At 40.2% G+C, this 17,610-nt stretch overlaps 1 protein-coding gene across 2 annotated transcripts in view; it reads right to left on the reverse strand.

The window, feature by feature from the left end:
* The window catches only part of cacna1ab (calcium channel, voltage-dependent, P/Q type, alpha 1A subunit, b), a 332,264-nt gene that overhangs the window by 53,721 nt on the left and 260,933 nt on the right, over positions 1-17,610 (reverse strand). For both annotated transcript variants that reach the window (XM_041785844.1, XM_041785845.1), the window contains exons 35-40: positions 15,390-15,506; positions 12,724-12,789; positions 12,149-12,246; positions 10,978-11,128; positions 9,515-9,642; positions 8,890-8,986 (exon numbers count right to left, since the gene is read on the reverse strand). In XM_041785844.1, the coding sequence (XP_041641778.1) occupies positions 8,890-8,986; positions 9,515-9,642; positions 10,978-11,128; positions 12,149-12,246; positions 12,724-12,789; positions 15,390-15,506 (657 nt within the window). The remainder of the gene's footprint in view (positions 1-8,889; positions 8,987-9,514; positions 9,643-10,977; positions 11,129-12,148; positions 12,247-12,723; positions 12,790-15,389; positions 15,507-17,610) is intronic.

A 17,610-nucleotide genomic window follows, 5' to 3' on the forward strand; every position in this document is an offset into this window, starting at 1 on the left:
ATTGCAGCAGGCCATATTGCGATTCAATCTTATTTTCGATTAATTTCCCAGCCCTAATTTAGAACTGCCTGTGACATTTGGTGCAGGCTGTTGTGTATTTAACATGAAAAAAGAAGAAAAACAAGAAAGATGCAAAATCTAAGTCATCACTGAATAGGCTAATATTGTCTGTGGATGATAGAATTAAAACAAAGTAAAAATGAAAAATATTTCTATTTTAGAGTCTTTTTAAGGTAAAATATTTATATATCTGCATGATGCTTTTACTAAATACTAGGGCTGAATGATTGGCAAAAATAATCTAAATGGGATTTTTTCCAATATTGTGATTACAATTTAACATGTGATTATTCTTATGTTAATCTTATGTATTTTTGACAAATTCAAACAGTAAATAATTCCATAAATAAGACCATGCACATTGAAAAGAATGAAATTATTTCCAAAACAATAAATCCATAGTAGCATGAATCTGAATATGGGGGTGCAACAAGCTTTAACCTATAAAGGAGACGGGTGGGGGAGGTGAGACTGGCTAACAGCTGATCACAGCTGGGGTATGATTTTTGTGAAGTAACGCTAGGCTTCATTAGCTAACTATTCCTTTTGTTATTGCAAATATGATGTCAGTTGCTTTGTTTAGGGGCATTATGATTTTTAGTCACTCATTTTGATCATGAAAAACATACATAAAACAGGAAAAGGAGGATTTTTGTAAACCATCATAAAAAAACAACACTTGAATGTTTGGATAATGTGCATAAAATCTCTGCTGCTGCAAAAATTGATGTATTAAACTGGTATTTGGACACATTTCAAGATAAAGACAAATTGCAACTTCTGCTATTAATTGCCCAGCCCTACAAAATACAGACTAAAATCTCTGAGGAATGTTTCCAGCACCTTATTGCATCTATGCAATGAAGGATTCAGGCAGTCCTGAAGGCAAAAGGGTTCTAACACTGGTAGTAGCATGGTGTACCTAATAAAGTGACCAGCATATGTATATAACAGTAAAATTATACTCCCATTAATATCTTTTTGTACTTATGCTGCAAGATTCAGCTCTGAAAAATATGGAGATCCATTTTAAATCTATAAAATCATTCCTTTGTATCTTGTTATGTTTTGGAGGGTTTAAATTCTTCGTCAGATCTACTCTGTGAATGTTTCCTGACTGGGTTTCTGCATGTGCATGCGTCCGTGCAGGTTGCAGAAGGACTGGCAAAGCCTCCTCCGTTCCCTTACTCCTGCGGCCTGACGGGAGGAAATAAAAGAAAGAGGATTGACTTCCACTCCACTATCACTTCACTTCACTGCACGACAAAAGCCCATCCCTCCATCCCCGCGGTCGGAGAGAGAGAAGAGAGGACAGCGCTCACCACCACCACAACCACCACTAACAGACGATGAGGAGAACACCGCTGGGAGGAGGGAGGGGAAGGGAGGAGAGGGAGGAGAGAGACGGAGGGGGAGGAGAAGATGGCAAAGGAGAGGTTCTCCTCCCCAGCGATGGGGAGGTTTGAAGACGGAGACTGGAGGGGGGAAAAGAAGAGAAGAAGTTGAATGATGGGAGAGGGAGGGAGGGACAGGAGGAGGTGGAGGTGGTGGTTGAAGGGGGTTGTAGGGGTAAGGTGGGGGGCGAGTCTACCTTATAGGCGACCCGGGCGGGACACCTCTTCCCGAGGCCTAGCGGCGGACACATGTGTCTTAGCATCTGATACATGTCTGAGTAAGTGATCCGGCCGCTGGGGTGGCCACACAGACACGCCCACGCAGACATCGCATGCATTCAGACATCGGACCCAAACGCACGCACGCGACAGAACAAACGAAGACGTGAAAACGACCAAAAGAAAAACAATGAGGGGCGGGGAGAGGGAGGACGCACAGAGGTGTGTTTGGAAGAGGAGACATGAGGAGAACGAAAAGAAACCAACAAAGGAAAGGAAGAGGGAGGGAAACAAATACACAGAGGTTATTGTTTTGGTCGCTGTGGATATGAGGTTGTTTTGGTGAGAGAGAGAAAGAGAGAGAGAGGAGTGTTTTACATGGATTCTAGTCTGGTTTATCAGAAAGTGAGGGAAAGAAAAAGGAAGGAGAGAGGCTGAAGAAGGAGAGGAGGGTTGGAGGAGGTGTTTAGTTCAGTTAGTTATCGTTGAGATACCGTTCTATGCGAGGTGAAAAGGGGGTTTGGGGTTTTTTTCTCCGCTCGAATAGAACTGGCAGCGGGGCTTCTAGCAGGCAAAGAAAAGCACCGCTGCAGAGATTGAAGTGAGTCACAATGGCAAGTCAATGCAGTCGATCACTGAGGCTGCGTGTCCACCAGGAACCTCTGCTCACATCTGGACCTGCAGGTGCTCATGGGAAGGGTTGCAAACAGCAATGCTTTGGCTTTTAGAAGATCTGCTCAACCTTATCGTAAAAATACCAGCTTTCCTACCAGTTTTACTGCACCAAGGTCACAGACAACCGAGCTGATATCACCTGTTAACACTTTGCATTAACATGTCTCCAGTAACAGCTAATGATGCAAAAATGATGGTACAGATATAGAGGAGGACAGTGGGCCTCAATCACCAACCATTCATAAGAATCTGGTCATAAAACCCTTTTTACACTGATTTTTTAGGATGATTCTAACATTCACCAAAGTTTGCTTATCTATGATTTGTTCTTCTAAAATCTATAATTATTACAATTTTTCCAGTCACAAATACTTTACACAAAAAAAGTCAAAATTACTCTTTTGTGAATGTATTTATTATCAGCCGCTGCCAGAGTTGGAGCAAAAGAAAACAGCCGAAATGCTGCAGGAGTAAAACTACAACCAACTTTAACCCTTAGAGCTCACAGCTGTTTTTTTTTTCACCAACATGTCTCGTCTGGACTTTTTTAAAAAAAGCTTGTAAAACATCAACCCTGTGGTGCACAGTCAAGCTCTAAACATCTTTTTTTTCAGGACAACCTGGGCTTTAAGAATATATCTACTACAGTAATTCTACTTGAATTTTGAAAATGTTAAAGGATTCTAAAGATGAAAAAAAAAATTGGAATTTGAAACTCAAAGATTTGTATTGATAACGCACAGTAAACAATAGTGACTAAGCCTTTTCTTTGCACAGACTTGTTCTCCATCTCTTGGGGACAAAACAGTGAAAAAATAAACATTCTGCAACTAAAGGTTTTCAAAATATCTACATGTATACAAGAAAAGTCCATGCGCTTTTTTGCAGTTAGATTCATTTGTGCCATCCCTTAAAGCAGTAGAGATGGAGCCTCTTGCAATTGGAGGACAGCCCCTCCCACAATACATTGCATGTAAACATTGCCCTCAACAAATATGGTGCTACCCACTGAAGATAGCCAAAGTAAATAATCGAAAATGGATAAAAATGGACATAAAGACGCTTTTATCAGATCTAGCACCATGGATGTAATCTTTAAGTTCTGGGCTTGCTAGAACGGTGCCTATAAGTGCTACGGAGACATCGAGGGTAGCAAACAAAAGACAAGAAAGTCAGCTTTCAGAGGAAAAAAAGGGTATCTATGTGCCTGTGACTTATGGTTCAAAAGTTATCAACATTTTTTTAACTGTGTCACTTCTTATTGTATACGACAACACTGTCCTCAGAGAACCAAGTTCTGGGCTCACTAGAAAATGTTCTGCAAGAGCTACGGATGCATGAAAGACATATTTAGAAAGGCACCAACCAGAGGGTCTACGACTTACGGTTCAAAAGTTACAAAGCAATTTACGAAGGGGTGTGCCTGTTGCACAGAAATGTGTCACGTGAGTTCTAAAGCCTGATTTATGCTTCTGCATCGACGGCGTAGCTACGCATAGCTCTCTGCGTCAACATGGACCCCTACGCCGTAGCCTGACGCGCACCTCCAAAAAATCCAAACTACACGTCACGGCGACGCGGACTGCAAGAGCTGTGATTGGTCCGCTCAAAACATCATTTCTCCATCTAGGTCCCTCAGTGGGCGAACCAGTGTGGTAAATTCACCCGTTCTCAGCCTCGACTCGTTTAGTGGTCGAACAGACCACCTCCACAAACATCTTCCCTGTCGCCTGCACTTCAACATTTGCAACAATAGAATTTGTTCATCAGCATCGATGACTTTCAACTCCAAACACACCTGCTCCACCTCGGTCACCATGACCGGAAGATAAACAAGGATTCGGATGTGACACCTCTGAAACCACACACACACACACACACACAGCCACACCCCCCTAGTGGCATGGCGGTGAATTGCAGAGCGATGCGTTCCCTCGACATAGAACTTTGAATGGTCAACGATGCGACGCAGAAGCATAAATCAGGCTTAAGGGTTAACCACCTCAAGTTTCAATCAACTGCCATCTCACGACTCTCTCGTTGGAAAGAGCTGCCTAACAAACAATAGAGGTGAGTCCCTTTTCACAATCAATAAATCATTCTCTATTATAACCAATACAGTATTAGATAAATTATACTAGGGGTGAATGATTTGAAAAAATATCTAATTGGGATTTTGGCTCATATAGCAAATTTGCATTTTGCATTTACATCGATTGCTATACTGAAGGGATAATTTTTTTATGTTGTTCTCATTTTGATTAAGAAAATCAAAATACAATCAGGAAAAAATGGATTTTAGTAAACTATTTTGAAAGAAGACTCTTCTATGTATGCACAATATGTAAAGCTTGGACTCTCTGTTGCAAAAAGGTATCAAATTGGTATTTTGACACATTTCAGGTTAAAAACATTTTAGTACTGTCTGCGATTTTAAAATTGCAGCAGGTCATATTGCGATTAATTCCCCAGCCCTATTCAACACACAAGTATTTGCTACCGTTAGCTACACAGGACATATCATCTGCAGATGTGTTGATGCTTGTTGACATCGCAGATAATGTCATTATCGACGCTGATGCATCGATGCACCCCGAACATGAACATCAATTCCAAGACTCTGAGGCTTTTTCACCTTCACTCAGCCTTGTTGGTGAGTAGTCATCTTTGAGTATAGAAGTCATAATCCAACCAGCACCCCATAAAGTTTATTTAAACACAGTATAACACACTTAATTTCTGATGCATGTTTGTGACAAAAATTTGCAGGAGAAAGAATGCTATTTTCTTAGCTTGTAGCTACATTTCCCTGTATGCTATGTGCTGTGAAGCCATTTGCAGTAATAATAAATGGGGGTTACCCAGAGGTAAGCTTCTCCCAGCCCTTCTTACCTCATGTGATCAGGAAAGTGCACTAGAATCCATTCATTTTAACACATTTAACACATTTTTAAGATTTGGAAGTTTAAGCCAAAGCAATGCAGCCACCTTTAAACTATCTTGAGAGCTGTAAATCACAGATGTTGTGATCTCTGACTCTTCCCATGAGCATCTGACGACACAGGAAGTGATGAAGAGGTACGTGATGGACACAAGACCTTTGAATGTCCAGAGTTCCTGACCCTAACCACACACACACTGCCCATTTCCTTCTTACCCCATCACCGTCAGAGACACAAACAGAGCAGGACTGGCCTCATTTATACTGTGGTTAAGGTAACAGAGAATCAAAACTGTTACCGTAAGGTCTGTTACAGTCTCTACTGAAGGTCTGCTCACCCAAACATGGGCAAATAAAGCATCTGCACACAAATGCACACAAGAGTAACAATATGAATGTATGGACTACCTAAAACAAGGCGTCTGATGACAGTATTACCAGCAGCATTCAGGATTGTTTTTTTCTGATTCAAAAGTCAAGGTTTGACTTTGCTGCAGGTTTTAGCAAAGGTATCACAGGTTTTCATGCCTAGGAACCTGCTGAGACCCTTTTAAAGCAGAGCTTGTAACAGGCCTGATAAAGTCTCACTTCCTTAAATCTTTAAAGCCACTATGTACAGGATTAAAACATCAGGACTTCAACTGGACTCTAATTAGAGTTAACACAGACAACCATACGATACCATAGTTAGGGCCTGTGTCCATGGATGGGGCTTTTTGTGGTGGCAGTGACCGCCCAGGGCCTCATCACTTCTCCCCCATGAACCAATCAAAACCAGGGAAAGGGGCAGGACTTCTGATATCAGTCTTGTCAACAACAGTGGCGGCAAAGAAACTCAACTGAACTCTGAAGGGAAAATTTCCCATCTAGCCCTGCTGCTAATTCCAGGATATGATTCCGGTACGGTGCTTTGATGTTTTCTTGGTGATATTTTCTTTAAAAAGTAAAATATTAAGCACATGCAGCTTTCTAAGAAGACTTAATGATTACAAGCAAGGGAAGCTAAAATCAGCCAGTGAAAATAAAAGCTGAGATTGTGGGAACTGCCAACACAAAGCCCCCCTTGTCTTTAGTCGCAGGCCCTTAAGAGTCCTCTAGAGTATCTGCAAACATCTTTGGGAATGTTTTTAGTTCCTGAAAAATCTCTTCTCCATGACCTTTTCTTAAGACCCTGGAGACATAGTTGATAACAGTGGTCATCACTGTTTTGCCCATGTAACCAACCTTCTATTTTTAGTAAAAATATCTGACTATAACCTCAACCAATTACCAGCGTTAAGTGGTGAAATTGCAGAACTTAAGCTGACAGAACTGGATTGACAGACTTCTAATAGTTACTAAATTCTTCCACAGGCTCCAAAAGAGGGCTGCTGTTGGTTTGGTCTTCAACCAGGATTGTAATGCTTCTGTTAACCCACTCAATCGTCTCCACATAGTGACTTTAAAGCCTAAAATTAAGTGTTGCAGACTGATTAGCTCAGTGTTTCACAACCATGTGCCATGAAGGTGAAAGAATCTGCATATTTCATTAACAGCTGGAGCTAAAATCAGCTGTTTTAGTTTGTTTTTATTTGATTTACCCTGTGATGGCTGTTATCAGATAGGACATTAGAACAACTACACGCTGTTGAGCACAAGTCAAGTAATAGTGCTTTATTCATGATCTATAAACCATTGTCCTCAAAGTAATGCCATTTTTATTTAATCTAGAAACACCTGTTTAAACGGGAAACACTTCTAAATTATAATATTTAAAAACTAATTGAAAATCACATGATAAACTGATGGGTATATGCAGGTACTCTGGCTTCCTCCCACCACCAAAGACTAGTTTCAACAGTGGCTCTGAACTGGTGTAAGTGTGCCTGGTTGTCTGTCTCTATCTGTGCTTGACTGGTGACCAGTTCAGGGTTTACCCTGGCTCCAGCTCCCCATGACCCCAATGGGATAAATGGTATAGAAAATGGATGGATGGATGGATGGACTGCTACACCAGTGTGGTCTGAAACCATGAATAAGAACTAGGAGACCATTTCAAAGTGCTTATTCTGTCAAATGCAATGTTTGATTATCTTAAGCAATGTTTTATTTAAAGAACTATGCAGGAGTACATGTACAAAATGACTCACTGACATCCCTTGATCTCTTTGATTGTGACAGAAGTTGACGTTTAGGCAAACTGTTATACCTTATGATTTTATTTTGAAATCTGTTTTGTTTTAAGCTAAGGGTACTTTACTTCCTTTTTGGATGAAAGCCTACTTTTATTTTGAAAAAAAAAAAGAAAGTACCAGTAGATTAAAAGTAGAATAAGCTTAAAGGACTTGCAATGGATTGTCAAAAGATTCAAATTTTTAATCATGATTAATCTCAGAATTTCTATAGTTAATGGTGATTAATCACATCCTTTAATACTGTTTTTTCTTCCGCATTTTGCACAGTTCTACTACTTTAAAGTGAGGCTAACTGACTTCCTGTTTGGTTTTTATGGGCAGATCAAAGATTAAACATGAATTTAAGGAAAAAGGAACTTGTTATGGGCTGAAAATGGTATAAGGGAACATTAAAAGGTACAGTAAATGTTTGCTAACAGAAGGTACAGATGATTTTTGGCTTGTCCACTGAACTGTCTGTAAGTTTTTTAAAGTAAAATAGGTTATTCAGGAGTAGCAGTGGACTTATTTTACATCACTGTGAGAGCAGAAAGACACTGCAATGAGCCTTATATGAAAAAATAGCTTGCAAATATTTGATTTTGGACCTTAATCACATCATGATTCATGTTTCTGACACTAATGAGCTTAATTATGGGCATGATATAGGCGTAAATTGTTAGGTTGGAAATGCAGCCCTTTAAAGATGATGAATAAAGCCTTATGTAAAGTTTAACAGCCTGAAGTTACTCTAAAGTGTTGTATAATCTAAGATTGCAGACCGTTGAGCCTTGATGTCACATGGCTGGAAAACACCGGCCTCTCTCTGACAGCTCTGTAGTTTAACAGCATTCAGACCAAGCCTTCTCTGCAAGTGTCTCTGCACACTAGCTACCCCACCCTCCTCACAAAAAACACTAACTCAAACATGAACAATGCACATCGCTCGACCATTTTCTGCCCAGGCAAAAAAGTAGACAGCAAGCGGAAATAAAAGACAATGGCTGACTGGAGCCTAGACTCTAGTATGAACATATAATAGTGATTAAAAGTGAACACATCAGTGTCGTTTTCCCAGCGTTCAGTCAGAAGACAATAGCGAGTGCAGTGCACCACTTCATGCTTCACACACCGCTACTGGTGTGTGTGTGTGTGTGAGTGCAAACTAGAGTGTGTGTGTGCATTTCTGCATTGTCCCAAACATTCTCATTGTCATGTCAGAATGCATATACAACAGAAACCCATCCCCCCCAAATGTGATTCAATGGTGGAATGAGATTAAAACAAGTGAATAATGCAATCCCAAACAGAAAAATCAAACCAAACTAAAGAAAAGGTTGAAGTAGGAAAGAGTTTGTTTTAAAAGTGATAAAGAGCGACATTCATTCCAGTCTCTAAGGCGAGCAGGTTGCGTTTAAAGTTTGTGCTTTAGGGGTTTAGTCCAAACCTTGCAGGCCACCCTATGTGGGCATTTCTTGCCAAGGCCCAGGGGAGGGGAGATAACTCGCAATAAACTGTACATATCCTTATAATGTATGCGCCCGCTGCAAGAAAAATACAAGGAGGGGAGGTTAGGTGAGGAAACACACAGAGAACAGAGAGAATAAGGAAAGAAGCAGGAAAACAAGAGGAAATAAAAATGAAAGAAAAGCAGGAAAGAAGAAGAGCGCTTAGAAAACACTCTAAACAGAGAAGAGAGGAAGAGGAGAGGGATACATTCATCAAACTGTGCACAAGATGTGCAATTTTGAAGACAATTTCAGAAAGAAGTGGAGAGAGAGAGCTCTGCTTAATCAGACCAGCTTTGACCAGCCATCTTTTAACATAATCTATGATGTGGATCATCCCTTCATGTGGATCTTGATGGACCTTCTGTCCAGCCTTTACCCCGTTTAGGGCTGGGGGAGAAAGTCAGGTTAATAAATGTGTCACAATCATGATTTAAAGAATCTAAAATTTAGTTTCAAAAGTGTTTGCACAATCTTGTATGAAATCGTAAGTCTACATTTGCTGCCTCAAATGTGTATTTCTGCCTTTGTATCGCCTTGCACGAGTGTTTGTGCACCACTCACCAAGCTGCAGGGTCGTACTCGGCCCATATCCTTACATACTCATCCAGGTGATGCGGCCCCAGGATAGACGAGTCTCTGGTCAGGTACTCAAAGTTGTCCATGATGACAGCAACGAACAGATTCAGCATCTGGAATAAAAAAAAGGGAAAGAAGTATTCATCACCTCGGATGTTTTACCCTTTTTATTGATTTTATAAACTGATCAAAAAAGATAAAAAAAAAAAAAACTCTAAAAAACATTAAAGTCTATTAAACAGAAATATGTAGAATAAAATAAGTGACTGCATAAATATTCACCCCCTTTAAAGTGACTGATCTAAGCCAATAGAGGTCCGGCCAATTGGTGCTAGAAGTCTCAGAATTAGTGTAACGGGGATCACCTGAGTGCAAGCAATGTGTCTCAAGTGACAGTGTCATGGCTACTATTACACCACGAAAACAACAACTGTTGGCTGGGTTCTTCACCAGTCAAAGCTTTATGGGAGAATGGCAAAGAGAAAGACACTGTTGAAGAAAACTCAGATTCAATCTGGACTAGAGTTCATCAAAAGACATGTGGGAGACTCCATGGTCAAGAGGAAGTTCTTTGGTCTGTTGAGAACAGAGTGGAGCTTTTTGGCCACCAGACAAGACGCCAAACACTGACATCACCACAAACACACCATCCCCCTGTGGAGCACGGTGGTGGCAGCATCATGCTGTGGGGATGCTTATTGGCAGCCAGCCCTGAAAGACTTGTAAAGATAGAGGGTAAACTAAATGCTGCAAAATACAGGAAAATCCTGGACAATCTTATTCAGTCTTGACACAATTATTTAAGATTAAGTCTGAGACTACCTGATCTGGACCGTAATATTAAACATTTTTGATATTTTTGATTCCAGACTTGTCTGCCTCTTAGAGAAGTCTCTTTGGGGGCACCATAAACACAGCTGTGCCCTGAGTCAGTGGCGTACTGAGAAAGAAGAGCAGTTTGTGGATTCTTACTGCCTTCATACCGTCTCATGCAAGACAAACCAAAAAGGGGCGACAAAGTTGACTGCCCTTCATGTTTTTTTTTATCCCGAAGACATATTTGATCATGCAAGTTTCTGTGAGATCCCATGCCTGTGGAATCTCCACTGTTAGATTTTTACTACCAACAGCCCTTGTGTGGTACAGTACTTTAGTTAACTGTAAAAGCTTGTGAGTCACAGTGCTGTGCTAGACCTTCCTGATACAAGGCTGTGAGTACGATATGTGGCCTTTTTCTTTTCTGTTCCATGGTTTAAACCCACAGAATAGACACAACACAGTCTTTAAAGAGAGCTTCAATGATAAGGAGCAGGAGGAAAACTCAGAAAAGCTCTTTTCAATACAAAAGTTATATGCAAACATTAATGATTGTACATCTTTTCTGTGAACGTGCTGTGATAGAATGCCCATCCTGAGGGGTTAAAGAGGCATTCTCAATATTTTCTTACCAGAAAAGAGCAGAGGAAGATGAAGGAGACAAAGTAGGTGTAGGCGAAGGTACTTCCACATTCATTCTCAGTGTTCCCTGATCTCGGGTCGCATTTTTTACCCCCAAGGCAAGCCAACATGATATCATGCCATGCCTCCCCTGTTGCGCTCCTACAAGAGAGGGAACACAAGGAGAAGGATGGAGAAGTTAGGACACATGTAAGCAGTGGCATGCACAGACTTTTTCAAGGGCAGGGGCGAAAAGAAAAAAAGGGCACATAGAGCGCATTCTCGTCACTGAAGAGGGCACTAAGTTTGACGTGTTTTTGAGGGCACTTTAGACATGTTTATATGTTATACAAATGGCACATTATATAGCCTTAAAACAGACTAACTAGACAGAATACTCAAGTTAGTTTGTAGTTAGGGTCAGCATCCACAAGAACCGTGTGGATTCAACATTGGACTGTGAAGAACACACAGAAATAAATAAATAAAACAGGTTTGCAGCCAAAGAAATCATGTCTGTAGGTACCGCTTCTTTCTCCTCAATGGTTATTGGTTCAGTTATCCTCTGACTAGGAACACAAGTATCAGCTTAAAGCTTTGCAAAATAGATCTGCCTAATGACAGACAAGGAATCTGGCTAAACCAGCCGCTATGCAAGGTTGTAAAGACTGACTGGAGGGATGCACGATATTGGATTTTTGCCGATTTCTGATATGCAGGTATTTACAGATCCATATTAGCCAATATAGATACTGATATTTAAATATGCTTTTCGGACAAATGATTTCAGTCTTTTTGGAAACTTTAAGGTTTAAGGATGACCAAGGAAACAAACTTTAGTCCTTTAAAAACACATTGAAGTTTAAAGAATGAGGGTAAATAAAGAAAAAGACCTCACCTGACAAAGGTCTATTGGTTCAGACTAAAACTCCACTAATTTATTAGGGCATATGGACAATATCGATATCTGCTGAAATACACAGGGAAAATATTGAATATAAACATCGGCAGAAATTTTGATATCTGCCAATGCTGATAATTGCCTTTTTAAGCTAATATCTGCCGATACCAGACTGATAATATCCTGCATCCATATTGAAAACCCTAATAAAAACTACAATGTCATGCATGCCTAAGCAGACAAAACTTTTATAACTATAAAATAAAATTGCGAAGACTCACCTGAACAGCAGCATGAGGGCCATGATGAAGGTTCTGAAGTTGTTTAGATCATTAATGGCTGTCTTTCTCTCCTCATCAAGAGCCAGATTCCCAAACAACTACACAAAAACATGGAAAAAGCATAAAAACAAAGCAGTGCTGAATTGGTCGACTAAAACTATGACTAAAAATGTTCATTGGCAGCCTTTTTTCCATGATAAAGACTAGACTAAAACTAACAAAAATAGATGCTAGAACACACACTACCATGATTTGTTACCAGATTTAGGCAAGAAAATAAATGCTTGGACTAAAAGTAAAGACTAAAATGTTTTTTTTTTTTTGTTTCATCAACTAAAACTACACTAAAGCTAAAAAGGATTGAAATCACTAAAATGTGACTAAAACTAAGACTAAGATTAAAAATAGTTGCCAAAATTAACACTGAAACAAAGATTTCACTTTTACTGCCATTCAGACTTTACTTCAACCAAGCTTGGAATATATTCTAACCCCAAAGCCCACAATTCACCTGTAAATGTGATATATTACAAAACACCAGATTAAAAGTTGGGACAGGGCTCATCAGGACTCACCTGCATGCCAATGATGGCGTAGATGAAGAAGAGCATGGCAATGAGCAGGCACACATACGGCAGAGCCTATCAGACACAGTACAAACAGGAGATATTACCCAGTTTCTTTAAACAGTGTTAGAATCTTTGATAACAAAGCAATACAGTACAATAAAGTTTCTGTGTATGTCACTAAAATAATTCAAAAGGCTAGAAAACTCAACATGCAGAGAAAATAGATTTACAGTGCTTTAGGACAGTGGTATTCCACAGGGCTACATAAGAGGCCCTCTTCAATTTCTCATATAGAAGTAAAAATAGAACAATTCTCTCATTTGCTGTATCTTCCCTTTTCTGATGCTCCAAATGTGAAAGGTCTGGACTGCAGGCAGGCCAGTTCAGGACCCAGACTCTTCTCCTGTGAAGCCATGCTGCTGTGATGGACGTGGTATGTGGTTTAGCACTGTCTTGCTTGTCTGGATGGGAGAATGTTGCTCTAAAACCTCTCTCTACTTCTCAGCATTGATAGTTCCTTTCCAGATGTTAGAGCTGCCCACTCCATAGGGACTAATGCAACCCCATACCATCAGAGATGCAGGCTTTAGACCTGAGCCAGAAGAACAAGCTGGATGGTCCTTCTCCTCTTTAGACATAGCGTCTAGGGTTTTCAAAAAGAATTTCAAATTTTGACCTATCTGACCACAGAACAGTTTTCTTTACTGCTGATGTCTGACAGGCGGGTTTCTGTAAAAAAGGGCCGATCATCAAGTCATTCCTGGTAACATTTTTGTAATCTTGATCTCTGTTTGGGGGCTGGATTGGGACCTTTGAGATGCGTGATATGGTCCTGGGTCATTCGTTGATAATAATTGGCCTACACTAGCCACCATCCCATCCAAAATGAAGACAATTGCTGAAGAAATAAATCTTGAGAACAGGGGCATAGCGAGCCGGCTAGCCAAGCAACTACATCTTTATGTGTTTTTGAACCATAATTCCACATTTATGAGCAATATTTTTAGTAAATTTACTTGGATTATTTTTCAGTGCTGGACTACACCATTTGGACATTTTTAAGAGAGGAGCAGGGGCCCCCCAGTGTTGTATTTTACTCCATTATATAAAAATTTCAGTCTGTTGACCAATTAATGTTGTCACTTTTGATTCAAAAATAACACTAAATCAGTGAAACTCAACATGGGGTTCTGTTGTGATTATTTGTGGTTCTTTTATGTCTTAATTTGAAACAATATTTCCCTTTTTGCCTTTTTTTTGACACTTTTATCCTGTTTTTTGCAAATTTTTGCCAATTTTCGTCCATTTAAGCTGCCTTTTGCAATTAAATGCCACCTATTTCCCATTTTGCCAATCTTTGATGCGTATTGCACGTTTTCCCACATTTTTGCTTATTTTTGCCCATTTTAGTCACTTTTCATTAATTTTTTGCTTCGGTTTGCCATTTTGGACCATTTTTGCCACCTGTAACTTACTTTTTTGCCACTTGTCCCTCAGTGTTTGCCACTTTTAGCCCATTATTGCCACTCCTTTTTGTCACTTTTGACCCATTTTTGACATGTTTTCCTGCTTTTCTCAATTTTTTGCCCCTTTTTGCCTTTTTTTGCCTTTTTTTTGCCTCACCCAATTAAGCTGCCGTTTGCAGTTAAATTCCCACTTAGTTTCTATTGTTCCACTTTTTTTTTCTGATTTTTGCCCATTTTTGCCACCTGTAACTCATTTGGTTGCCACTTCTCACCAATTTGTGCCACTTTCTGCCCTTTTCTTGCCACTTTTTCCTCAGTGTTTGCCTCTTCTTGCCCTTTTTTTTTTGCAATAAAATGCCACTTTTTGTGCATTTTTGCCAACTGTAACTCACCCATTTTGCCAATTCCTGCCCTTTTTTGCCACTTTATCTCCCTATTTTTGCCACTTGTCTCTCAGTGTTTGTCGCTTTTAAGCCATTTTTGACACTTTTTTCCTGCTTTTCTCAATTTTTTGCCCCTTTTTGCCTTTCTTGGCCATGTCTCACCCATTTAAGCTGCTGTTTGCAGTTAAATTCCCACGCAGTTACTATTTTTCCACTTTTTCTTATTTTTGCCCATTTAAGCCACTTTTCGCACTTGTTTTTTTTTTTGCCCATTTAAGCTGCTTTTTGCAATTAAATGCCACTTTTTGCCCATTTACCCATCTTTTTTTCTGAGTTTAGGCCATTTTTTCCAACTTTTTATAATTTTTTTGCCACTCTTAGACATTTTTTTGCCACCTTTAACTTAGTTTTGGGTCACTTACCACCCATTTTTGCCACATTCTGCCCTTTTTCACCACTCTTCTCCCAATGTTTGCATTTTTTTGACCAGTTTGCCACCTTTCACTTATTTTAATTGCCACTTTTCACCACTTAGATTGTGGCTCTTGCAAAGGTATTGTTTTTACACCCTCCTCCCCGTGCTACACCCCTGCTTAAAAACCCAACAGGAAATGGTTTATCAGCTCCTTTCAGAGTTCTGTTAAAGAAAAGGTGATGCAAAACAAAGGTAAACATAACTGTCCCAACTTTTTTCCATGATAGTTCTCAGTTCCAGTACTCAACATGTCAACATGTTATCCCAACTTTTTTGGAAACCAAGATTTATTCCCATTGTATCCAAACTGTAATTAAATTCAGACTTTATGTCTTGACGAGTGAATACCTTGAAGGACTGAACGAAGGTCCACAGAAGGATGCGGATGGTTTCTCCCTGTCTCAGGAGCTTGATGAGGCGAGCTGCTCTAAACAGCCTCAGGAAGCTCAAGTTGATGAAGCTATCCTACAGCGCAGAGGGAGAACACAGTTAGTGTCAACACCACGGAGCAAACAGGAAGTACACAACCTCGCTCTACCAAACACAAAAAAGCAAAAACAACAGCAGTAGAAAGACAACTGGGGGAAGGTGATCAAACCCAAGAAAACATAACCAACAAAACTCGTATCAAGGTACAAGTTTAAATGAGAGAAAGATCGAGGAAAAGGTCAAACGTCAAAGAAAAGAAGTGGAAAAGAAAAGTCTAAAGGTCATCATCCAATCTGGTACAGAAGAACGCTTTTTTTTCTCTTTTTTTATATAGAACCAAATGCACTGATCTCTGGGGGGCAAGCAGGCCACGTAAGATGAAGCAGAGTGCACTTTGCCTGTCAACCACGCACACAAACACTCAAACATTCAAACATTTTATCTGTTAACTAAAGAGCATGGCTAGGGGCCCTCTGTGACCTCTTAATGCAGATCATTAATAGGTACAAATTTGTCTCTTCTCCAGACCACAGCAGCAGTAGTGTCTCGTATTATCCTTGCGCTTTCACACTTTGGGGAAGATTTTTTTTTTAAGCTCGGAGGACTTTATGTTAACAAGGCATACGTCCTGAGAAACCTCAGAGAGCCCTCTCACATAACCATCACTGGATGGGACAAGCTAGATAGAGTTTCATTCCTGCAAATAAGGGCTGTTAAGATGGATTGCACTAATGTAATTAATCCACAAATCAGTCAATGCATCAATGCAATGCAGGTTTTCCCTGCCGTTTGTATCAATCTGCTCTACATGGATCGACTCAGGTTAGCGGTGGCCTATGTCGAATAAAAACCTGGCACAAATCTTGAGCAGAACAGAGGGGCAATAAAATTGCAAAGACTGACTAGAAAGGGAGAAATGAGCTTGGTAGTGCAAAGATGGAGTATGTGAAATTCAGGAATCACTGTCCTTCACTGGTGGGCTCAGATGGGAAGCAGTCGGGGGTGATCGCCGACCCTGGTTCCCTAATATTTGAAAAGCAGTGAAGGTGCCCCCTTGAATGCCCTTAATACGGGCAAAATTTGATGAAATGTCTTTTTAGTAGGGTGAAATTTGTCAAAACGCCCTATTTGTTGCCCTCTAAGTCGGCAAAAAATTACAAGTTCTTCTTTTAGATGCCCCATTGTGGCCAAAATTTAACAGAGGGCCCTATTAGATGCCCATTTTTTGGATAAACTTTAAACAGGGGACCCATTTAGATGCCCATTTATGGACAAAATTGAACAGTGGGCCTTTTTAGATGCCCAATTTGTGGCCAAATCTAACAGAGGGTCCTTTTAAATTCCCCATTTGTGGACAAAATTTGATAAAGTACCCTTTTTGGTGCCCTCCAAGTGGGCAAACCAAACTTAAACACTGCCTAAGTCATGCAAAAGTTGCCAATTTTATCAATTGTGAATTATGGCTCTAAATTTCTTTGAGGACAAAAAACAACACAGTAGTGGTAAATTGCATTGTTACCACTGCTTTCTCATCTATTGCCATCCAGTCTTGGGTGTGGCTTTCATTCAAATGTCCACTCTGTAGAGCAGGAAGTGATGTTGCACTGCTTTATCACAACTACACAACTTATTCACTGAGGCCAACTTTTTAGATGGATTGGATCGAGTGAATATGGATACAAACATGTCAAACTGTTGGGTATGTTCAGTTGCTTCAGATAGAAAGGGGCCCTTTGTCTAACCTAGAAACAATAGTTAAGGTGTGAAGGGCAAGGGCATCAAGAATCTCTAACTGTGAAGGAATTTATTTCAGTATGCTTTTAAGAATGTGTTGATGGTCTTGTAATATCCACTCATCTGTACATATCTGGTTTCTTTATGGTGGTTTTCTATATTTTGTTCCTCCTAAAACACACTGGCACTGTGGTCTTCATCAAGAATCACTTCCTACAGTTGCTGAATTTTACTTGTCTTGTTTTCACACAGTCACAGAGGGACTAACGTAGAGTGCAGCAGCCAGACTCCCTGACTAACCCTCTCACTGGTGGTCGACAGGCAAGGCAGGAAAGGAGCATGAGGTGGGAGAAGAGGGGTGGAGGAGGGTCTAGCAAACGGCCTCGGAGCAGGCATGGTCTGGCAC

This window comes from Cheilinus undulatus, linkage group 4 (genome assembly GCF_018320785.1).
Source record: "Cheilinus undulatus linkage group 4, ASM1832078v1, whole genome shotgun sequence".
In the NCBI taxonomy this organism is placed as follows: Eukaryota; Metazoa; Chordata; class Actinopteri; order Labriformes; family Labridae; genus Cheilinus; species Cheilinus undulatus.